This window comes from Parasteatoda tepidariorum, chromosome 1 (assembly GCF_043381705.1).
Source record: "Parasteatoda tepidariorum isolate YZ-2023 chromosome 1, CAS_Ptep_4.0, whole genome shotgun sequence".
Lineage (NCBI taxonomy): Eukaryota > Metazoa > Arthropoda > Arachnida > Araneae > Theridiidae > Parasteatoda > Parasteatoda tepidariorum.
The window spans coordinates 2,698,819-2,724,700 of record NC_092204.1 but is presented as its reverse complement, the minus strand read 5'-3'; the positions used below and the strand labels follow the sequence as shown (position 1 = coordinate 2,724,700).

Sequence of the window (25,882 nt, the reverse complement as noted above, 5' to 3'; positions counted from 1 at the left end):
CTGCCGGCCGAAGACTCCCCGTGTAGTAAATGGTGACTGGTGCACACTAAATCTGCCGAGTCACAAAGTCCTCCATGTTCCCATAACAAATCATATCTCTGGGAGTATTGATCCAGGGGTTTCCTTGTGTTCTGGAATGGGTTCAAAATTACAAGACTATGGAGTTGAACATTAGTAGTCGTAAACCCAAAACTTGGGTCGGCTGTTCAACGTCAGCTATAAAATATAAAGTAAAATCAAAAGGTTGGCGGATTACTTGGAGAGCAATGAAAATTCTGGACATTTTTATTTAACCCTAAACTCTAAAAAAAACTTTATTTAACTCTAAAAAGAAATTGAAATGAACTTAATTAATTTTTATGTAACTAAAAGTTAAATATCTCATTTATTGTAAATTAGCATTTATACTAACTGATGATAATGATCCTTTAAGTTTGGAAAAATTTGGGAACTTTTTTAGGCACAAAAATGAAATTATAAATTAATTTATTTCCTATTGTTATAAAAAAAAGACTAATATCACAATGTACCCTTATTCAATTTCTACTATTTGTTCTTACTCTCCCTATGTATATATTTATATATCTTTTCAATCGTTAATAAATTACTTTTTATTCAAGTTCAATACACATAGTGGATAACACTTGATTTTAATACAGTTTTTTTCAAGTATTATTTCATTCATTAAATAGGGATGAGCGAAAAACGAAATGGAATTTTCTGAGGGGTTAAGCGTTAGTCGTTGTTTTAAATTTTTCTGTAAGTGATTCAGTTTTTCACATATTTTAAAAATAACGCCAGTGATAATTTTTTACATATAGCTCTATCTAAACAAAAAAAAAATTAGTTTATTGGAATAATAAAAAAAATAATAGGAAGCTATATAGGGCATGTGTTTTGTATTTTCGCGTTTTGTAAATCTAATATCGCGATTCTAGTAAGAACTAAGTATCTTACTTAAATTCATTACTATTAAATTATGTTATTCTTTATTGATAGGTAATTTAATTATAAATCTTAGTTCAAAAAATTATATTATACATGAATAATATATAATAAATTGATATCTTGTTATTGAATTTTTGCAAATTTTCAGGGTTTTTTTTTGCTTTGTGTCACAATCACCTCTGTGATTGTTATACTAAGAAAAAGAATTTTTGAAATTATTTATTGTAGAAATATAATAGTATGCTTTTTTACAATAATAGGAAGCTATAGGTCATGAGGGAGCAAAACCTCAGAAAGCAGTTTACTTAAGGAATGGCCATTTGTTAACTGTTGGTTTCTCAAGGATGAGTGAAAGACAATATGCCCTTCGAAAAGAGGTTCCTTATTTTCTTCTTTATTGTTACAGTTATTGTGATTAAGGATTAAAAATGTTTTGAAATATTATTTTTGGATAAAATTGTTGATTTGAATGGATTTGCATAGTTGCCAACTTTAATGGATTTTGACAGTTTCTCCTGGTCCTACTGGTTTAATTAAAATTATCCTTGTTTTTTTACATTTTAAAAATTCCCTGCAATTTCCTTTAAAAATCCCTATTGAAATAGAATTTTTGTGCAGATTATTGCTTGCTTGAATATTTAAATAAGTGTTACTAATACATAATCAAGCATTATTTGTAGAAATCAGTTAAAAACTTTTTTTTGTTCTAAAATATTCAGTTTATTTTTCTATTTTTAAAATAATTAAAAAAATCTTTTTAACTATGTTTGATGAATTAAATGCCTATTAATATTTGAAATCATGAGTAAACATAATGCATAACATTTCAAGTATGTCAAATGTCAATCTTAACTAGAATTTATTTTAGTTTTTCTATTTTGATGACTATAAAAATCCCTGAAATTCCCTAAGTGTAAAATATTTTGCACATTATAAAATTTGTATTATTTCTTAAAATCTACCAAATTTTTTCCCAGCCATGTTGGCAGCTATGGATTTGTATGTACTATTATCTCATATTGTGCAACATTTGTTGTTTAAGTTATATCTATTTTACATTTTTCAAGAGGTTAAAATTTGTATTGATATGTTAAACTATGTTACACTAATGTTTATCATGAATGTCAGAAATTGATGAAATTTACTACGCATATGCGTGATAGTTGTACAGACGAGCTATCAAATTCACGTGACAAAAAAACAAAAGGAACGTCAGAAATCGGTATTTTATCTGCCTGCCCCTCTGAGGAACGAGAACAATCAACTTTTTTCGGCCTGAGGTGACTATGGCAACTTTTCTTGCCCGAGAGGGCTAAAAAGAAGCAACTGTTTTCAGGAAAAGACTATTGGAGGACTTTTCTGTGCTGTTAGTGATGTTTTTTTTAACATAAATTGGGTAGACAATCAGAGACCCATGGGAGCTTCTCAACATGAGGAAAAATATTTTTCTTCAAATATGAAAAATTTAGGAAATTTTGAATTTTCTGCTCTGAATCACCTCTTTTTAATGCTCTAAATTTTGCGCAGATTCCGTTGTAAGTCTATTTTGTTTCTCAAATGCCTTTTCAAGGATTATTGCTAAGAAATTCTGCATGGTTTTTTTTTTTTTTAAAAAAGACAATTTTTTGTACGATATTACGATTCCTGAATTTCTAATGTGGGTAATAACTTTTCACAATATTTATATATATATAAACATCTTTGTGAAATCAATAATTGATAAAAGGGAACATTTTTTAGAAAAAGTATGTTTTTTTTTAAAAATGAAACAGTATTTTTTGATTGAATGCTAGTAGTGTTTAACTTTCTTCAAATATACTTATTTTTTTGATAAAAAAAATTTAGTGCTAGTACGCTAACGTTTATATAAAAACTATTATATTTGCCCAGGGTTCGTACAGACTCCTTAGAAACTCCTTAGATTATTGTGTTGTATAGATGAACTTACTAAGTCCGCTGATGAATTAGCTGTCCAAGCAGGGGAACTAAAATATGACTTAGATATGACTTAGCTGTCAAAATCTGATAGTTTAAGAGAAACTTTAAAAGAAAAAAATTGAATCGCAAGAGTTAGCAGAAAAAAGTAAAAGCAAATAATTTTAATTTTGCATGTTACAAGCAAACTTAACTAATGATTTACTGTTTTTTTTTTTTTTTAATAAAATGCCTTAGATTTTATGAATTCAAATTTAAAAATGTAAGATTGATAGGTTTTTATGAATCTTTAACATTTGTACTATGTACTTTTACAAGATTTATTAAAAGATTATTTACAAGATTGCAAAGATTATTTATTATCAAGATTATTTACAAGATATATTTATTTTTCTTGATGAAGTTTGACAAAGTCAACATTCATTTCAAAAAGGCTAGGAAAAAATATCCTATGCAAAATATGCATTTTTGCAAATTCTTTATAGTAACTGCTGTTTGATTTTTAAAAAAAACTGCCTAATTATCTTTTACGCAAAGTTTTTAAATTTTGGACTCCTTGGATTTTTTATCTCTGTATGAACCCTGTATTTGGCACCAACTTTACTAAATAGATCATGGTATATGGCAATTAAGTCATTTAATAATATTTTAGTCATTTTATTGTGAAATTTTTTTACTTATTTAAGCAACTATTTTCATGCTTTAGGCTACTAAAAGCAACTATTTTGTTCATTTTTTCTGTGGCAACTCTGCTGTAGGAAAATTTTTGTTAAAAAACTTGTTGCTTTGCAATATTTTTTCTTGTTGAAAAAAACCTATGTGAATTGTGTATTCTGCACTCCTGCTTATAATATGTACATGGATATTTAAAATATTAGTGAACTAATGTTAATTATATTAATGTAAAATTCATTCACTGATTAGTGAACTGATTATAATTTATAAAAATATAATTGTTTGTTTAAAAGAGTTAATAATTTTTCAATTCAAGGTTTTGATTAAATTGCTATTAGCATTTAGTACAATTGTTAGAATAAATTTTTTAGTTTCATGTTATTTTGTTTTGTTATAATTGTTTTAGTACATCTACTTTCCAAAGTTTGCAGCTAAGCATAAATCGAAAGAAAAGTTATGAATTTCAGTCTTATTCTTAGAAAACTGAAAAAATGAACTTGAAGTACGGAGGGCTTAAAAACTTTCTTTTTTTTTAATTGCATGCTTTAGGGAAAAGAGTTAAAATGGGAAAAAAGGAAAATTTTATATATATGTAATGAATAAGATGATAGTTGAGTGTTATTTTATTAAGCTTATTGTTTTTGTATTTTTATTAATTTAACAGATTTGATAACTTTCAATTTTACCCTTTTTTATTTATAATTGTTTAATATTTTCTACACCAAAATTTTTGTTTTTGACGATAATATAATATCTAATAATATCCTTACACTTTATATAATATCTAATAATTATTCTTATACTATAGCTCTTACTTTTTGACAATTGTCAAAAAGGATTTTACGACCTGATGTCTAAAACTGTCAATTATCAAACACTTGCCAGCCATGTTAAGTGTTCTGGGCGCTGTCAAATTGATGTTTAGAAAAATATCTTAAATTAATTTAATAAATTATTACTATTTCAAAATATCTAGATTTCTATTGTTCTATGAAACATATGCATGTTTATTCAAGAATTTTCTAAAATTAATTGAATTTTCTAATTATATAAACTTTATTTTCCCAAAATATTTCGCAAAAGTCATTGTACTACTACTAACAGTTATTGAAACTAGATGTACTTAAACTATTAGAACGTAACAAAATACCATGTAATTAAGAAATCTATTCCAATAACTGTACTAAATGCTAATAGCAATTTAATTAAAACCTTGAATTGATTGATAGTAAAAAATTATTAACTCTTTTAAACAAGGATTTATATTTTTATAAATTATAATCAGTGATCAAATTTTTCATTAATATGATTAACATTAGTTCACTAATATTTTAAGTATTCACGTACATATAAGCAGGAGCGCAGAAATTTCTCAGACCCTAATATTCTCTATGAACCAAGTTTCTTTTTAAATCAAAATTTCTCCAAAAAAAAAAATTTTTTTTTTCTTTTTCAGTACAATAACTTTTTAAAAATATTTTTGGAAAATAAAGTTCGTTTGTTTTTAGAAGATAGTTTAATAAATGTTTTATGAAGCATATGTTTTATAAAAATTTTAAGAATCAAAATATTTTGAGATGGTAATAATTTATTAACTTAATTTAAGATCCACTTATTAACTAAAGGGATTCATACTAATAAATACACAAATGGAGATATGTTTTAGTTAACATGAAAAAATTTGCAACGCAACAAGTTTAACAAAAAATACTGTAGGAATTTTTTCCAACCAAAAATTTTTCCATGGCAGGGTTGCCACAAAAAATGAACAAAATAGCTTCTTCAGTACAATAAGTTTTTCAGAATATTTTTGGAAAATAAAAGTTAATATAAGAAAAAAATTCGTTTTATTTTAGAAGATTCTTATAATGAAAAGAAACTTTCTGTGTTCTTTTTCTCCATAGCCCAAACTCAGTTCAAAACCAAAATATTATCTCTCTTATTTCATTTCAGAGTGCTCTATCTGAACCTATAGTATTGGAAACCTTAGATACATCTAATGGCGTGTTGTATCCATTCTATGACCCAGATGTCAATCTTTTGTATTTATGTGCAAAGGTAAAAACTCCATTTTAATCAATCAATGTGTACAAAGTAGTACATATTTTTGTAGTAAATGTTTTTTCCATGTGCAGGGTGACAGTAATGTACGTTATTTTGAAATAACTGAAGAATCACCGTATATCCATTACATTAGTACCTATCAGTCCAGTGAGCCCCAACGGGGAATGGGTATGATGCCAAAACGAGGTTGTGATGTTCGGAATTGTGAGATAGCTAGGTAACATCTATTGTATTGTATTCTATACTTATGTCTATTATATATATATTGTCCTATTGCCTTTTCTTTTTAATCTAAATTTTGCGTATTTTTCTTAGTTTTTTATTAAAGTAGATTTTCAGTATGACTGACTTAAAAAAAATTTATATACATATCTTGTGAAAATCCATTTTTGGCCAAAGGTGCACAAACGCTCTATTTCAATATTTTTTTATTAACATTGTGACTTATATTTTTCTCTAATTTTATTTTTCTGCTATTGTCAAGGGTTCTGAAGACATCCATAAATTATTAGGAATTCAATTGCAGTAAACATTTTCTGTTCAGAAATTTTTACACTATTCAAATATCCCTTTTGAAATGTTTAATATGTTTTTATGATAGATTAAAATTGCAAGTCAGTAAATAAAAAATAAAAAAATTTCGTGGAAGAAAAAAAAAGCGCTCATCTAAATGGTTTGTTCATTGATTTGGTGAGTGGTGCCTATATGCACAATTTTATTTCTTAAATATATAATTTTTCAAACAAGAATTTTTTTTGTGTCTGTAATGTAATGTAAGCTTATTTCAATGAAAATAATGTCATATTTTATAAAAATTTTATGCTTAGCTTAAAATGGGTTAAACAGAAAACATAATTTTAAGTTTAACATAGTAGACTTGTAATTTTGAACTCAGCCCAGAAAACAAGTGAACTCCTCTATTAGGCATTGGAACAAATTTGTCTTTGTGGAGGACTTTTTCAGTGAACTATCCTGCATTTACTTTGCATGGAGAGGAAAACCTCTCACGGTTAGCCCAAGAAGATCCTTAAAAGCCTTTTTTTATTGCATACTTTAGAGTTTTGTTCTAATAAAGATTCAGATATTTGTATAAAGTCAATGCTCCATAGCAGAATTGCGGCAACATTGCCGCAGAACATTACAACGTTTTTGCAGAAAGATTTTTCATTTGGTAAAAGAAAAAATTTTGGTTTTCCCTTCTGTGTAATTTTTCGAAAAATGTCNAAAACCTCTCACGGTTAGCCCAAGAAGATCCTTAAAAGCCTTTTTTTATTGCATACTTTAGAGTTTTGTTCTAATAAGGATTCAGATATTTGTATAAAGTCAATGCTCCATAGCAGAATTGCAGCAACATTGCCGCAGGACATTACAACGTTTTTGCAGAAAGATTTTTCATTTGGTAAAAGAAAAATTTTGGTTTTCCCTTCTGTGTAATTTTTCGAAAAATGTCCCCCCCCCCAAAGATGCCTTTCTTGCTCATCAGAAAGGAAGGAAATAATCATGATTTTTCTATTCACATTTTTTTTAAAAATCTGTAATGACTGGCTTCAGCTGGATTTTCAAATTAATAATATAAAATAAAAAATTCAGAAATCGCGAAAGTTTCAAAGATAGTTCTCTTTAGAAATGATTTTTTTTTTCTTTAAAGAACACCATATTTTACAAATATTTTATTAGAGTATCTCTTTTAAAGAGAGACTTGCGACCTTCATTTTGGGAGTTACTGCATAGATTTTGCGATTTTTATTTTATGTACGAATGTTATCATTTAATTTATTAACTAATTTCAATCTAGGTGATGATTTACAAAATTCGAAAGTGGAAATAATTAGTGCATTATTTTTGCCTACAAAATGCGAGGAATTTTTCTTTAATATTAGAATTTAAAAAATATTACTTTTACAATTAAAATTTTTCTTACATTTTAATTCTGTACTTTCTTCTGTAAACACAACGTTTCTGTTAGTTTAAATTAGTAATTGTTGTAATTAAAAGTATCTTTAAGGGAAATATTAGTACTGGGGAAGTTTGTCGCAGAAAGTCTGAAAAAATTCTGCCACAGGGAGTCAAGCAAAGAAATAACAATTTTAATCACTAACTATCAAATTAAATGAATACTAATTATGAGTCAGGTTTATTTGCTTCTGTTGTACCTGTACGCATTGTTACTAACAGAAATGTAACTATATCTTTTTGCACTTGTAGATTTTTTAAGCTGCATTCCCGAGGACTTTGTGAAGTTATTCCATTTACTGTGCCAAGAAAAGTAAATACTAGTTTTGTATAACAGCATTTTCATTTTGTGTGGTATTGCTTTTATGATGTTTTGTTACTTTTATATATATGTGGTATTGCTTTTATGATGTTTTGTTACTTTTATCTTTGCTGCACTGCTATAATTACTTTGAAGTTTTAGTTTCTCTTTCATAAGTTTTCACCTGCCCTTTTCTGCCCTTAAATAATTTAGCCAAAAATAAAAATAAAAAAGAAATAGCAAGTATAGCCCTACTTATTTTGTGATGGTGGTAACAGCCAATAAGAGTTGAGTATGCTTTGGGGGCTTGCTTAGAGGAGGTGAGAAAAAATGCAAGGACACATGTTTTTGGAGAGCTGAGGTTAAGATACAAAAATAATGAGGATCCTCAACAGCTAAGTTATATTATAAAGTTTTCTATCATCCAATAATTATTTTTTATTTTTTAGTAATTAGCAGTGCAGCTTCATAATGTATAATTACATGTTAATTTTTTTTATGTACCTATTATTAATTGGAGTGAATGCCTTCCTGGAACAAAATTTTTAACTCTAGAATATCTTAAATAATCTATATTAAATAAATAGTTTTAACATCTTGCAATTAGTGATCATTCTAATGATCTTGTTCTCTTACTTAAGAGTATATTATTTTTAATTGTTATTCATTTTTATTCTTATCTTAATGTGTGTGGTGATGAACTATACATCACCACATTTGTCTTTAATATTTTATTCTTATATGTTAAGGGAGCACGACCTGTGGGCCACATGTTGCCTGCCAACTGTTAATCTACAGCCCACAAAAGCTTTTGTGCACAATAAGAAGAAGAAAATTAAAAACATTTCGGAAATTTTTAAGCGCACATTTGATTTATCACTTTCTGACGGGCCCAGTTAACTCTAAACATACCAACACTTAATCTATATCTATTCCTACCATAGCCGGTCAAGTGATTTGATGTTTCTTGATTGAATGTATGAAATATGGATGTTAGGAAGGAAATAAACTTAAAAAGAACTTTATTGTAGTTAAACAAGATTGTATATTGCCAATTTTTATGAATTACAAACGCAAAAAATAAGAATTTCATTGCTCAACGCATTTTTTACATGTACAGGGTGTTTCCATTGTGCATTTTCCGCAAACATATTTCTTCTAATTGTTATTATTTCTATAATTCTTATATTTATAAGAATTATAATTCATATAATTATTCTTATAATTAATATTATTTCTTCTAAGAACTTGTGCTGTCTTGATTGTTTCGACATTTTTCTGGGTAGACAGAGCCGGATTATACCTTTCGTGGGCCCTAGGCATAGCCGTTTTTGGGCCCTCCCCTCCTTCCCCCACTCCTCCCCTCTTTTCAAAATATATGCNAGCCCACAAAAGCATTTGTGCACAATAAAAAGAAGAAAATTAAAAACATTTCGAAAATTTTTAAGCGCACATTTGATTTATCACTTTCTGACGGGCCCAGTTAACACTAAACATACCAACACTTAATCTATACCTATTTCTACTATAGCCGGTCAAATGACCGGATGTTATGTTTCTTGATTGAATGTATGAAATATGGATGTTAGGAAGGAAATAAACTTAAAAAGAACTTTATTGTAGTTAAACAAGATTGTATATTGCCAATTTTTATGAATTACAAACGCAAAGAATAAGAATTTCTTTGCTCAACGCATTTTTTACATATACAGGGTCTTTCCATTGTGCATTTTCCGCAAACATATTTCTTCTAATTATTATTATTTCTATAATTNTTGTTGTTTTTAAAGCTAAATTATTTTTGTCAACAAATTTTTTTCTCCCAAGTTTTTCGTAGGCCCTAGGCACGTGCCTAGTGTGCCTATAGGTTAATCCGGCCCTGTAGGTAGACGCTGACAGCTAATTAGATATGAAGTAAAGCTATCCAAGTAAAATATAAACTACTTACCAAAACATTTAGTTTTTGTCACTTTTTCTTACGCAAAAATGCCGATCTAAAATTTTAAGTACGTTCTTGAAATTTCAATTCACAGATATACTGATAGAACAAACCATGCAACAGTCTTTGCAGAAGTGTGCAACACATCGAATGCAATACGTTGAACACGCATTACATCTTAATTTCTTAACCCTTACCCTTATAAAGCAATAAATTTTTTTTCTGGTCAAATGACTGGTTGTGGTAGAAATAGATATAATACTAGTATTTGAAACACAGAAAATGCACACAAAAAAAAAAGAATATTAACTGTATATAATTGTTAGAAAAAGTCATAAAGTTAGATGTGATGAGCGCATTTTTGATGCAAAAGTTCTTAAACGGTCATTTGACTGGTTATGGTATGCTTAGTGTTAATATATATTCTATTGTAAATTTGTTTCTGGGTCGCTTTTTCCATCGTGATTGCTTCAGAATTTTGCATGGTTTTTTATTTTTAAAAGCTTTTAATACGATATTAAGATTTTTGAATTTGATATTTTTGTCTCGCATTATTTATGCAGATTTCATCTCAAATCCCAGTGATGACTATTTATGTTAATCTACCTGGTGTGCAAGTGGCCCTCCACTCAAAAATGTTGTACACCCCTACTCTAAATGCAAATTTATGTTTGTTCTGTCTTCCAGAAGAGGTTAAGAAAAATGAAATAATGCCCTTAAAATAGTATTATGATTCTTTATAAAATTGTTCTTTAAGTATTTCTTAAGAAATATGAAAAAATGCATTAGCATAGAATTGTTTCCATTATATATTTTTCATTTTTGGCTAAAAAGTGCTGTGTATAGTTAAAATGTGGTCTGGAATTTTATTTCTGTAATTGAATGGGGAATGTTTAAAACAAGTAACTCTTATTTTTTAGTCTGACCTCTTCCAAGATGACCTCTATCCAGATACCCTTGCTGACATTCCTGCTCTCTCAGCTGATGAATGGATCAGCGGAAAAGATGCCGACCCCATTTTGGTGAGTTTCCACAATCATTCATTTTGTAAAGTGCATATTACATACCTGTCAAGTCTCCTACGTTTTAACGAAAATTCGTGTGTTTTACAATTAACTTCTGTTTACCCATATATTCTCAAATTTCTCCCTATTTGTTAAAGAAATTTAACCCTTTGACTACTAACGGGACTCATTTGTCCCCACAAATGTTTAAAAATTACTAATGGACATATGTATCCCACCACTAAGTACGGCCGGGACATATATGTCCCAGCCTCTAAATTGATAACCACTTGTCAGAAAAATCCCAAATAATAAATTTGCCTTATTTGTCACCTATTTTGTCCTTTTGAATAATAAACATGACAAAAAAATCATTTTTTAAAATCCATAGTCAAAGAGTTCAAAAATTATTTTTTGGGGAATGCCTGCTGATGGCAAAAATACTTCTCTTATTCCTCAACAGATGGTGCTATTGCCTGTACTTTGGCATACTGGCACAAGAGCTGGAAAAGGTAATACCACGCCTAGAGCCATGATGGCTTAGTGGATAGAGCGTTCACCTTCCAATGAGGTGAACTTGGGTCGAATCCCAGCCATGGCAGGTCGATACGAATTCTGCATTCGGCTTGCACCCAACACCGTGCTCATGTGAAATATCCTCAGTGATAGATGGATCATGGGTTAGAATCCCCTTTGCTGTCAGGCTAGCCGTGGGAGGTTTTCCTCTCCATGTAACGCAAAAGAGGCAAATACTTGTAAAAAAGAGTCCTCCACAAAGGCAAATATATCCCAATACTTGATCTAAGAGTTTCCTTGTCTTCTGGATTGGGTTCAAAACTACAAGGCTATGGAGTAAAACATTAGTATTCGTAAACGAAAAAAAAAATTGGGAATGATGCTTATAAATAATCGTTTAAAAAAATCTTAAGATTAAGATCGATATACATATTTTTTGCTTCTCTAAATGTATGTGTTTATAATATTTCAAATTTTGAATTTCTCTTTTTGACTTACATGATTATATATGATGTATCAAACCTTAACTTGTATAGTAAAATCTCTGTTTTTTTACTTCTCCAATGTTGGCAGGTATGATATTTCATGTCAATCAGTTTCTGATAATTATTTGGAAACAGTAGAAAATCTAACACAAACTTTTAAGCATGAAGTGTTATGCTTTTAATGTGTTATGTCAATCATTTCACATCTACTAAGCATTTTAAAGGATTTTTATTAATTTGATGCAGATTAAACAAATCTATATTATAAAGCACTCTTTATGGATCTAAATTATCCACTAGGTGTAACAATATTTTGGTTGTAAAATCGGGCTCTTTGATTTGTTTCCCAACTATGTTCATAATCAACACTTTTTTTTTAAAAAAAAAATAATTTCTATTCGCAAACACAATTACCTATACGGGACATTGTTATTTAAGATGAATTCCTGCTAGCAGAACAACAGGATCATCAGTTGCACTAGAGATTTCTTCAGTGTAGCTGAGAAACCGTTCTACTAAACTTAATGATCTAGTGTGAAAGGTCCATTTAAATTTTACACCCCATTCGTTTCTGTATCATATTACTTCCAACATTAAAATCATGCAAAAAGTTAACAGAAGCACATTATGTTATACCATTTAATTTTGCAAAAAAAAGTTTTTTGACAACAATTATTATCAATAAATGTTAAGTTTCAAAAGAAATTCATTATTTATAAAGTAAAAAACGTAAAATAAAGAATGCTTGCGATAAAGAAAATAATTTAAAAGAAAAACGATTCTAAAAATTCCTCATATTGAAATAAAAAACTTTCATATTGTTTCTTTTTTTCTAGTCTTAAAGTTCTTAATCAGACGTAGAAAACCATTCTGTAGAGAACTATCATCAAATTAGAAGAAAAAATTTTTTTTACAAGTACATTTTTTAATATAAAAATCAGAACACTTACTTGCTTTATACATCTGGAGAATTCCGAATGAAATATTCTTCCTTTGAAGTTTTTATTTTAAAAAATATATTTGTAAATAATGCCTTCATTACTTTTAGATGACTTACCATACAACAAAATTTTACAATTGTAAGATCTCGATATGAATTTTTATATGTAACTTAAAAACGGAATAGCTGAATTCTATTTGAAATTATTCATTCAAAATTAAAAAATACTTAACAAGGAAATGATAAAAAAATTATTAATAATCAGCACAAATGATACTATTTCAAGCAATTCAGATGATTCTTTATTGTTGTTTAACGATTCAGAAATATATACTATTCTATAAGGAAGAAGAATGTTCTGTAGCTATTGCAGTTCTGCACTTTCTGAAAGCACATTTATTCATTGTAATGCAAGTAAGCAATGTTGACTTCACTTTAATTTGTAATGAATTAAAGACAAAATAAAAAACCGTAAAATTTTACCGTAATACACACATCTGTAACAGTATGCGATCACGAAATCGGAAGTTATCGGTTGCAAGCTTGTTAATAATAGAAGGGTAAAAATTATTGAGAAATTGCTCTTCAAATGTTGGGCGCGTTCTGTTTCAGAAAGATTTACAAATGTTCTAGTTTTTTTATTTTTTTATTTTTTTTTATTTGCTGCTTTAAAAAAATGGCATCTTACTCTGCCAATAATGTTTCTGATAGAACTAAAGGATAACTTATAAATAAAAGCCTGAAAATATACTACCCGCTAGAGGGCGTGTTCAAGCGTTGCAATCGTGAATAGTAAGAAAAAAACTTTTTTTCTTCCTTTTTCCTTATCTAAATAGTTTTTTTTTTTTCCAAATGAATTTTTCAGTGACAGATGATAATTGCACAGTATTTATTATTATAATTTACTTAATTAAAGGAATATTTTTATAAATGTCACTTATTTTTTTTCCCCCTAGATATCACTAAAAGAGGGATATGTGCCTTCGAAAAAGCCAGAGCTCAAACTTTCAAGACCCAACATTCTTGACAACATGCCCAAGAAAAATAGTAATAATCCTGTTACACAGACTAATGTAAGAACCTCTTTTATTTAATTTAAAATGAACCATTTTATAATTTGTATAATAGAACGATAAATGAGTTTTTGATTTTATTCTGCCAGATTTTTGTGAACTGATTTTGTTAAAATTTTAAGATTTAAGCTTAAGATAAATGTATCTTTTTTTTGTGTGTGTCTTAAAAACAAAATTAGATTTTGTAAAATTATCCAAAATATTTCTATTTTATTTATTTTTTTATTGTTGTTGAGCATTAAAGTTTCGTTTTATGGTTGCATATTCAAAAGAACATTTAAGCAATTCATTTTTTTTTTATCATTATTATTATTATTATTCAAAAAAAAAATTCTAAACTGAAATTAATTTTGAACGAAATTTTCTATATTATGTGATAAACATTTATTTTGAAACATTTTGTTTGAGGAATTTAATAGTGATGTAACTTTGTCAATTTGACCAGATCCTGGTTAACAAATTCATGGTCAGAATTATAGCCTGATATCAGATTTTTTTTTTCTTTAAAAGACAAGATTAATAGGCATTAAAATTGTTTTATATAACCAAATATATCTCATAAATACTTATCCAGTTGAACTATCAATTAATTTTTTGTCAGCAATGCTGTTTTAATTAGTAATTCCAGATAATTATTTCCATTTAACTTTTTTAAAATGAAATCAATTCATATCCATCTTCAACTTAAAATAAATTTAAGAATGAATTTATAAAAAAAAAAAAAAATACTTTATATATAAAGATAGATACACGTGTGTGTTAATTATTATGAAATTTATAGATATGAGATAATAAGGAAATTCAGGTTGTAAAAAACTATTTTACTTCGTAGCATTTAATTATTTTTATTGTTTAGCATTTATTTTAAATTCTTAAATTTGTAGATACATTTTTAAAATGTGATTAAAATCACTTTAATTTTAAGCAAAATTTGTCTGTAAACATTTTAGAATTTTGCTCTGGAAATGTCAGGAAATTTGTTTGTTTTTTTCTAGAGTGTAGCCATTCTGGTTTGCCTAAACTTAAATATTCAATGTATAAGTTTCAGAATAAATATTTAAATTATTAAAAAGAGGAAGATTTATTGAATATTAAAAAGAAAAGTTTATTTTTTCAAGCCTATATATTTAATTCATCTGTATTTATTAATTATTTGAATGAATTAAAAGGATGACAAATATACATTTCAAGAATTTATCCAAATGTAGTCATTTTTATTCATTGTCAACAAGAAAAGATAGTATAAAAAAAGAGATTATGGTGTATATTAGAAAAATGGATTATTCTGTAAAATTGGTTTTACATTTTTGTTTGATTGAAAGGAGGAAAGATTGGCATGATGGCTGTAGAACAGTAAAAATTTCTGAAAATATCAGAGAATTTAATTAAAATTCCCCCAAAAAATAGAGAGAAAAAAAAAGAAATAATTTGAAATTTTGGTTTAATAAAAGTTTATTTTTTAATGCAAACTGACTATCTAGTAGTTTTGACTAAATAGAAACCACGATCGGAATACGGCGTAACGGAAAAGTCAATAACTAAAATTACGTCGACAACGACAAAAATCAGAAACATTGGATGTAAAAAGAACAGTCTGAATGAGTCCGCGGGGGATTCTGAATGTTTATTGCCACTCTCAAATATATAATTCATTAAATTTATGTCGACAATGACAAAATTAAAAAATATTGGATATTTTTTTTTAAAAAACTTTCCGAAGAATCGGGGGGGAATTTTCTTAATGTTTACTGTCACCCTCGTTGAGAATCAACTTTTGTTGCAGAAGCAGAGTGTGGAGGAACTCTTAGAAGAAGTGAAAAAACTGAAGCTTACTATCCAGAAACACGAGGTTCGTATCTACGATCTCGAGAAGAAGTTCGAAAGCAGAATGAGCGGAATGAACGTTCTAAAAAAGACCCACACTAACAATCATGGGGAAAAACATCTGATGCCTGATGAAGTGTGATGATTCCATTTCTAGAAACTTCCATATTTATTAAGAACCAGTTCTTTTTTTTCCATTTTTAGAATGGAGAACATAAAAACAGTTGATTCAACAAGGAGTTTTTTGATATTTCATTTATTGTTATTCAATACGAAACTGAGTGAATTTTACTTATGATTTTTTTTTTGTCCTTTTCTTTTGTACATTCTATTCTACTTTTTATGATATACTACTCATGTGTGCTGAAGCAATGTTTATGTAACCAGTGTTGCCATTTCACAAAGAAAAGCCTAGAAAATACAGGGGGGGATTGTTTTTCAGGGTTTTTGTATCATCTGTCTAGAGTTCTAGGAGCAGGGCGTGTGATTTTTTGCAAAATTCCACATATATCAAGAATATTGTTGCGCAGACTACCGCGAATCAAAGCTTATAATCCAACAAAATTTTACTGCAATCTAAAATTTAAATTTTGAAACCTTCGCTACATTGCATTAACAAAACGAGTGACTCTTCTGCAATTTTGAAATTTTTTTTTTCTTTCATTTGTCAGACTTTTATCTTTCTAATATTTAAAACTACACCGGAATCCTCTAATATAGCGATTAATATCCACTTGATTTTAATATTGAATGTCAATTTTCCTGTTTACCTGATTTAAAGCATTCATTGTGAATCTTATTCAGGCGATTTAAAAATCCAACATTTCAATTTGTACTTACGCGTTTTTTAATTCAGCATCGTGATTCCTATTCATTCGAATTTAAGATCCAGTGTCGCTAGTCGTATTCACAGTATCTAAAAATCGCGCATTGCGATTTGTATTTACACATTATAAACATCCGAAGTTACGATTTTTATTATCACCCTCCTAAATGCAATATTGCGATTCTTATTCATGCTATTTTAAAATCCAATATCATTATTTTTGATTGCACGTTCTTAAAATCGAATATCGCGATTCTTGTAAGAACTATATTTTTTCTTCAATTTGTTACAATAAAAGTGTGTTTTACTGAAAGATAATTTAATTCTAAATCCTAGTTCAAAAAATTATATTAAATACGAATAGTCTATAAATTGATATCTCGTTTTTGCTCATAAAATTTTCAGGGTTTTTCACTTCCTGTCACAATCACCCCTGATACAGAGAATTTCAAATTCACCTAAAATAAAAGAATTTCCAGTTTTTCCTTACAAACTGGGAAAACACAGGGAATTTAATTTTTTTATTTTCATCTTTTAAAAGTGGTGGCCACTCAAAGGGCAATCTGTGCGATATTTAAGGATAATATTTCAGCTGTACTAAACTGCGGTCAGATTTCCAGATTTGTGTGGCAACACTGGTAACTCATTTGTACAAAAAGAACAGATAAGAATCAGTCAAATGAAAAAAGACTATTTGAGCATGAATTTTATACTTTGGAAGTGTTTTTAAAATTGTAAGTCAAATTTTTCTTGTCTGTCTGCTTTAATGAAATAGTCTTTCAAACTTAGTAAGCAATTAAATCAATTTTTTTTTTAAATCAATTGATAATTTTTTTGAATTTTTTCTGCCACTTTCTCGCCAGTTTTTATTTAAATTTAAAAAAAGACAGTAGGCAATAAAATAAAATTTCGTAAATTTTACTCTGCGTAAAATTTTGTATAATATCTAAATAATCTCTTAATAATTAAATACACTCAGTCAAGTTTCTTTTGTACTGGCTTCTTATTTTTTTGTGTAATAATAATATAATAGCTCAATAAACAATTGAATAGAAAAATAATAATTTACTAAGTAAATTCATGTATCATTTATTATAAGTTATTAATAAAATTGTTTTATAGCATTATAAGAAAAATTTTCTTTTTCATTTATTCGATTTGAAAATATAACTCAAAATTACTTTTTCTTTTTTATTACAAAAATTTATTTCTTATAATTGTAAAAATGAAAATTCAACAAACATTATTTTTACCGAATGTATTTGATTTTTCCCTCATTTCATGTATGTCCATTTCCAATATTTCTTGGATGTAAACATAGTGGGACACTTATCAAATAATTGAATATGAGGTTCTATTCAACGCAGATTATTCTTTTAAGTGCTGAAATTATTTTTTAAATTTAAAGCATACATAAAAATTGTATGATTAAAAAAAAAAAAAACTCTTGAAAAAAACATTCCAATAAAATTCTACACTTATAACAGCTTATTTAAAATTTTGATATTTTTACTATTTCGTGGAGTCTGTAGAGATCTGAACTAAGAAAATCTTTATCTGACTGCATAATTAATTTTCATACTTCAGACAAATTTAGTTCCCCCCACCCCTCTTTTTTCCCATTGCTCTATTCACCTAACTGTTGATTTAAAGTAAAATAAGCTCTTAACATCTGGTCTAGCAAGGTGCATAGCACTCTTGAAAAGCTTGCTTAAAGGTGCTTGTTTTTTTATTTACGTTTTTTAAAAGGGGGCTTTTTTTATTATTCGGGATTTGTGAAGAGTGCTTATTTTTTATCTTTTAAAAAGAGATTTTTTCTTTGCCGTGTTGACTGTTCTAAATTATAAATAAATGCATGATTTTCACAATTTTCTCTGCAATATTAATCTGAAACTAGTTGTGATTACGCATCCTGATTATGAAAAGTTTTTGAAAATAGTTCTGAATTTTATTGATTTTATGTTTATAAACTAAAAACTTTCAATGATAGGAAGGAAAAAAAATATTTATGACTGCACATATCCTAATTAAGATTTTTTTTTTTGGAAAGTTTTTTGAGTGCTTAAAAGGTGCTTATTTTTTGTTTAAAAATCCAGCTACACACTCTGTCTAGTGATAAGTCAGATAAAAAAAAAAACTGAACTGTAGGACGGAGTTCCTATCTCCACTTCCATATTATTAAAGACACATTTTAAGATGATTGATTAATGAAAAATACTCGCTCCTTGTTAACTTACTACACAAATAAGAAAAATTCTGACAAGAAATGATCTAAATTGTACAGTAGCAGGTTAAAAGAGGGGTTGGTCGCAGTTAACTGCTTTAGCATTCCTAATTTTTACTAACAGTCAGTTCAACTATATCAAGAGCCTAAAGTGTTATCTCATTTATATTTCAAATTATCATATTATAATTAAATCGTTGATTTTAGTATAAAGCTACCTTAATTCTGAATTTATTTGGATTTAATATTACTTTTAAAAAAAAAAAAAATTATTTTTATCATGCTAAAGTAATTTATTTTTTCTGAATTCTGTTGAAATGTTTGAAATAGATTGTGTTGGTTTAGTACTGTTTCTGTCAATTATTGTGTACTTTTATATTTTGTTTCTAGCATAATACTTTTTGTTCTTACATAAAAGTTGAATATAGTACTTTCTATGTTATGTTGTTTTTGTCTCCATTTGTATAGTACCTGATGTTATGATCATTTTATGTTTAATAACTGTCCAAAATCTTGTATAATTGTATGTCTGTGTGTATATATATCTATATATACGCATTATTTTTTTTTAATTTATTGAATGCATTCCTTGAATCAATGATCGCCTAAGCTTGTGAGGAGTTCAGAAGTTTAATCACCTTTGACTACTAGTGCAAGTATTTTTTGTGTTTCCATGACAAGTTTCATCATATATTATCTTTTCTACTTCCAATGGAAATATCAAAGCTGTTCTTTTTTCTTTTGATCTTGTTTATAATAAAATGATATATTAGCTGCTAAGAATTTTCTGTAATTTCTATGAACTTAAGTTTCAGTTAACATGTAACTTTTAAAAAACATAAAGAAAAAAAATTTTAAAAATTACTTAACAGTGAAATTTTATGCTTTATTTTTTATGATATTTTTTTTTTGTAATTTATGAACTTCTTACACAACTTTTATACAACTTGGAGACAATCCATTCTCTCTTTTTTTTAATGTAAAATGTTATTAATTAATTAATTAATAATTAATTAATAAATGTTATAACTGATTGACCAACTGTGATGTTTTTTTTTTCTATCTGTACCTTTAGCAATCTTTTTGGTACTTTTTCTGTTAGCCGGGCGCAAATGTCTCCTATTACGAACCAAACGCAAGCCGAGTGAAACAAATAACAAATCAGCCAACGGAGTGACAGTCAAAAACATTTAACTATAAACAAATATTTATTAATAGTAAGCAAAGCAAGTTCAACTATGGACAAATAATACTGAATTGTAAACCTAGCTGTTTTATACAAATATAATGCTTATAAAGGGAAGTAATAATGAAGGAAAGGAAAACGTGCTTTGTTTTGAATGAATTCAGAGAATAGAGGACGTGACCCCTAACTAACATTCCGCTTATGATTGTGAGAAATTTGGCAGAATTCTACATTATATGATGATTTTTCGCTTACTCCCGACTAATGAAAAAGTACCGTCTTTTTATTTAAGCAAATATTAATTTAAAATCGTATCTTAAAAATTCAAAAATTAAATAAATCTATCAGGACAAGAAAGCATCCGTGTATAATGTTTACTGGTGAAAATAAGTATTTAACAAATAAAATAGTAAAATATTATGCTTATCAGTCATTCGTTGTTTTATTGAAATAATTATATGAATTATCACAAAATATTTTGAGGTAACTCCTGTTTCTTTTAGCGAATAAATACAAGTGTAGGTGTAAAGTGTGCTCTTGGGGGGAGAATTAAAATTCTAGAAATATTGATCATATGATATTGAAAACATTGATGGCTTTCATTTTTATGGACAATAATGCTTTCACCCTTAAAAGAGTTTAACCAAAACTCACTTATAGTTAACTACAACCGATTTAAATGGATTTTATGATTTTTGGCGCCTGTGCTCAACATACCGATTTTAAATTCCGAAATTTTTAAAAAGCAATGCCTGTGATTATGTTTTTTACATACTAAAAAAACTTTGATTTCAAAGAGCATGCTTTCAGTTTTAAACTTTGATGTTGTAACATTAAACATTTATGTGAATCATGTCAACAAATCTATAAATGATCATTAAAATTTGAATCTAGATTTAGTGATTTTAGTATTATTTTTTAAGATAAAAATTTAGGATTCTGAATAACATCTAGACCAGTGATTCTCAACCACTGTGCCGGGGCACTTTTGTGTGCCGCCAAATTCTTAAAATGTACCGCCAAATATTAGAAATGATACAATAAAAATTATAATGCTTTTTTTTATTATGAGTAAAGTTTAAATTAAAGAAAAGTGTATATATATATAGATACTTTTCATAATTTTTTCACGCTTTAACCGCGTGAACATCTTTGTCGGCGATTTTATTGTCTCTGACAATCTTAAAATAAGATGGAAGTGTTTAAATTGAATATGAAACACAATTTTAAAAAATTTTGTAAGAGCTAATCATTAAAGTAAGCTATGCAATTAACAAAGGATAACTAAAAAAACAAATATATAAAAAACAAATTAACAAAGGATAACTAACAAAAAATTAGCTAACAATTAATAATTAGCAAGAAAGCTAATTAACAAGAAATCACAGAAAAATAACAGTTAATAATTATAGAAAACAAGCTAACAATTAATAACTAGCAAAAAATAAATAACTGTTACTAACTAGTAAAAAATTGGTCGAAAGAAATAATTAATCCCTTAATAAATGTGCTTTTGTAGTACATATTATTTTATTTCACATTCAAAATTATTATCACAAACTATGTAACACAGTGTAAGATGGGTAATTAAACAACTTTTAATCTAATTTTTCATTGTGTGCCGTCAAATTTCGAAATCGTTGAAAGTGTGCCGCAACAAAAAAAAGGTTGAGAACCACTGATCTAGACATTTTATAACGAGATGCTTATTTATGTAAATACATTTTTGCAATTGTGTTCAGAATACACAATACAATTGAAATTCCAAAATTATTCAATGATTAAATATTTCTTACCATCTTATAAAAAAAATATCTATTTTGGGCTAGTTTATTGACAAATCTGAGCGATATTTAAATTCCTATAGGAATCTCAAAATTCTAGATAAAGTTTTAATTCATTTTCATATGAGATACTAAAGTATAATTTTATCATGGATAATATATTTAAATATTAAATTTTTGTATTATACTCATTTATGTAATTTTATGTCTTATAAAAAGTTCATTGATTTGTGTTAACTATGTTCTTACTTTTTTTTTATTATTGGTAACTGTCATCTGTAGATTTTTGATAATGTCTCATTTTAAACTCAATCCTTTAATATCATTCCAATCAAAAATGCAATAAATTGAAGTTAACCTTTCATTCTAAAATATATTTTCATGAAAATAGGTAATTTTATTTACTATTCTATCTTGTTTTTTTAAAAAATAATTGTTTAAATATGTTGCACATTTAATACCATTAATAATATTTTTAGCTTTTTCTGAATTATTACAATCCTACAGTATCATTCCATTCAAATATGCAATAAATTGCAGTTAAATTTTAATTTTAAAATATATTTTCTTAAAAATAAGTCATTTTTTTTTTGCTTTTCTGTCTCATTTTTTTTTAATTGTTTAAATATGTTACACATTTAATACCATTAATAATTTTTTAGCTCTTTCTGAATAATTAAAAAAAAAAAAAAGGGCTTTTACAAAGATTTTCTGATAGTTTTTAAAACCATGAATAAAAAATTGTTTTCCAAAACTTAATTTACAAAATTTCTTCTATTGAAACTTCTCATTCACAAGATGTGTTACCTTGTAATAGTTTTAGTTACAATACAGTTAAATCTCAATGAATTTGCATTCACAGATTTTCTTAAATACATTCCATTAATATACTTGGAGAAAATCATCATTTCTTTTATTGTCTGTTCAGAAAGTCTCATACTTTAATATATTTTCATCTGTTCAGAATAAACTGTTCTAGTTAAATGCGTCATTGGGGAGCATCTGTTTTGAATGCTCTAGAAATATATGTGTGTGTTTATAAGCAAGTTGTGATGCACATAATGTATCATGTCTAATTATCTTTTTATTTTAATGCATTATTTTCTATGCTTAAAAATTGTGTTAAAAACTTATTTTAAAAAGACTAATAAATTAATTGCACGTCATATTTGTTGTTGTTTTTTTCTTTAAATGTAAAGACTTTGGTTCTCCCCCCCACTTTATTCCACATGGTGCGTAGCGTTTTTAAAAAGAGCTTAATGGTACTTATTTTCGTCTTTTCAAAGCCTTTAAAGGTGATTTTTTTTTATTGGATGTTTTTGAAGGATGCTTCATTTTCCCTCTTCGAAAATGAGATATTTTTCTTAACTGTGTCGATTTTCGCCACGTATTATGGTAAAGCAAGGTTTTCGCATTGTTAATTCAACGTTTTCACAATGCATTTTGGCGTACCATTGGTCCATAGCGTATGAAAGCCCCAATCTTTTTACATGTTCGATGAAATAATTACGAGTTCGCATGTGCGTCGTTCGATGAGATTCTTGCACTCTCATGTGCCACTCTGTTGCATTTTACAAGATACTGTCAATTTCAGACTTCATATTCCACCCTCTGAAATCGAACTGAAAAATCTCTCAATCTTTTTATGGTGGCTAATATAATCAAGAAAAAAGTTCTTTATCAGAAATTAGATATTTTATCATGATTATGTAAAGTCTTGGATAACTATTTTGCGTTTTGTTAAATGTATATAGCGCTTAAAAATATTATTTTAGTACTTAAAAGGGTGCTTATTTTTCGTTGAAAGGTTTGGCTACGCACCCTGTTCCATATTGGATAACCAGCTTATAAAATTTAATGGATGCAAATTATTTTACATCAAACCGATGTTAAATTTCCACGTTTAGAGAATTATTTATTAACACCAGTCCTCTCTAAATTGCATAAAGAGAAACGTTTAGTTGAAATGTTTCAAGCTAGCCTGGAAATTCGCATTTTCAGTTAAGAAGATGACATTTCAATAATAGATAGATGAAATTTGAAAAAAAAAAATTTTTTTTTCAAAGTAATCTTTTTCGAAATCAACTTTTAATGCATGTTTGCGATATTGCTTTGTAGATGCTGACCACAGTCCTCTCTAAATTGCATAAAGAGAAACGTTTAGTTGAAATGTTTCAAGCTAGCCTGGAAATTCGCATTTTCAGTTAAGAAGATGACATTTCAATAATAGATAGATGAAATTTGAAAAAAAAATTTTTTTTTTCAAAGTAATCTTTTTCGAAATCAACTTTTAATACATGTTTGCGATATTTCTACTCCTAGTTTTTGTCGCTACATTTATTTATTCAGTTTTGCTTTTAAAGACAATTATTGAAAATTAAGTGATTTTGATGTATTACGTATTCCCCTCCTTCCCCTCTGTCGGCAAAAATAAGTAAATCACGCTTCCCCATTAGGTTATACTAGAATTGGCTCTTTATTTACGTCGCAGTAGAGCTGCGCAATGGGGTATTGGTGACAGTCTGGGAAGCGTACCTGAGGAAAATCCCAAGACATGCCATCACAATTTTGATCCGCTACAGAGGGGATGGCTCCCCTGCTTTGGCAGCCCGACGACCTGCGCGCGAAGTCTAGCACTTTACGGTAGAACCGATACCGTAAGCTCTCGGTCCTTACGCAGGCTGTTCAAAGTGGTCACCCACCCACTTGATGACCACAGCCAGTAATACAAGACTTCGTTGTTCTACTGGGTTGTTGTTGTTGTAGTTAATTTACGTCGCACTTGAGCTGCACAATGGGCTATTGGCGACGGTCTGGGAAACATCCCTGAGGATGATCCGAAGACATGCCATCACAATTTTGATCCTCTGCAGAGGGGATGGCACCCCCGCTTCGGTAGCCCGACGACCTGCGTGCGAAGTCGAGCACTTTACGGTAGCACAGTTCAACGAGGACCCATACCCCACACCCTCGGTCCCTACGCAGACTGATCCAAGTGGTCACCCACCCGCACACTGACCGCAGCCAGTGATGCTTAACTTCGGTGATCTGCTGGGAACAGTGTCTTTACGATCAGTCCTCTGCAGGACAGGTGATATTTGAATTGGCTATTTAATAAAAAAGAAAAAAAAATCGAACACATAAACATACATGATATTTATTCTGATGTACAGATCATAATATAACAAACATTAATTCATTCTCAGTAATAAACACGAATACATTCATCATCATCCATCTTAACAAATATTAAATAAATGTCTCTTGTTTAACCGTCATACTCGTAACTGTATTGCTTTGTAGATAGGAATGTCTCTAAGTCGGGTGGTTCGGGTTTGATGGTGGCCAGACCCTCGGTAAACAGGAAGCGGGCCACTTTTGCTGCGATGGTCAGAGACACTTTGCGAATGGTGTGGAGGGGCGGGTAGACACGCCCTTCCGCCAAATCTTCCTTGGATACCTGTTCAGCTAAAGCCTAAGAATAAAATAAATCATACGATTTTATTTAATATGGAGATATCCTACTTAAACATCATTTTATAATTCCTATACATTTATTGTGATTACCGCTGTTCCTCACAAGATGGTAACTACCAGAAGGTTATGTTATTGATGTTAAACTTCTTATTGTAAGTTTGTTCATCTGGTAACAACATGACCGTAAAGTTTTGGTTTTCGAGCAAAAATGTCACGTTTTGTGCCAAATAAGCGTCATTTGCAGGAACTGTTGATTTACTTTTTTTAATTTGAAGAAATCTGCAGAGGTGCATCGATTGCTTGGAGAAACAATAGGGTGAGGCTGCTTTAAGTGAGGGAAGTTGTCGTGAGTGGTTTCAGAAGTCTAAAAACTGTGAGTTTGACGTGGAAGACAAAGAACGCAGTGGAATTGTACGAAGGCAAGGAATTGGAAGAAAATTCGTCCCAAACGCAACAAGAGCTTGCTCTTACATTACAAGTGACTCAGTAAGCAATTCCACATCGTTTAAAATCGTTGGGAATGATCCAAAAACAAGGAAGTTGGGTTCCATACGAACTGAAGCCGAGAGACATTGAACGACGATTTTGCTATTTGGAAACACTGGAATGGGAAGTCCTACCCCATCCGCCGTATTCACCAAATCTTGTCCCTTCAGATTATCACCTATTCCAGTCGATGGCACATGATCTGTCTGAACAGAAATTTACATCTATGAAGATACCTATGA

General features: G+C 28.6%; 2 protein-coding genes across 5 annotated transcripts in view; one reads left to right on the top strand and one right to left on the bottom strand.

Annotated features, from left to right (window-relative positions):
* The window catches only part of LOC107454050 (coronin-6), a 32,002-nt gene extending 9,159 nt beyond the window's left edge, over nucleotides 1-22,843 (top strand). For all 4 annotated transcript variants that reach the window (XM_043050998.2, XM_071181449.1, XM_043050999.2 and 1 more), the window contains exons 5-11: nucleotides 1,209-1,325; nucleotides 5,512-5,616; nucleotides 5,694-5,839; nucleotides 7,828-7,888; nucleotides 10,736-10,837; nucleotides 13,717-13,833; nucleotides 15,617-22,843. In XM_043050998.2, coding sequence (XP_042906932.1) covers nucleotides 1,209-1,325; nucleotides 5,512-5,616; nucleotides 5,694-5,839; nucleotides 7,828-7,888; nucleotides 10,736-10,837; nucleotides 13,717-13,833; nucleotides 15,617-15,799 — 831 coding nt within the window. In that variant the 3' untranslated portion in view covers nucleotides 15,800-22,843. The remainder of the gene's footprint in view (nucleotides 1-1,208; nucleotides 1,326-5,511; nucleotides 5,617-5,693; nucleotides 5,840-7,827; nucleotides 7,889-10,735; nucleotides 10,838-13,716; nucleotides 13,834-15,616) is intronic.
* Nucleotides 22,844-24,818: 1,975 nt separating this feature from the next.
* LOC107454065 (NADP-dependent malic enzyme) overlaps nucleotides 24,819-25,882 on the bottom strand; it is a gene marked incomplete in the record, with an annotated part of 38,908 nt that continues 37,844 nt past the window's right edge. Inside the window, 1 exon segment of the mRNA XM_071181315.1 lies at nucleotides 24,819-25,152. Within this exon segment, the coding sequence (XP_071037416.1) occupies nucleotides 24,946-25,152 (207 nt within the window).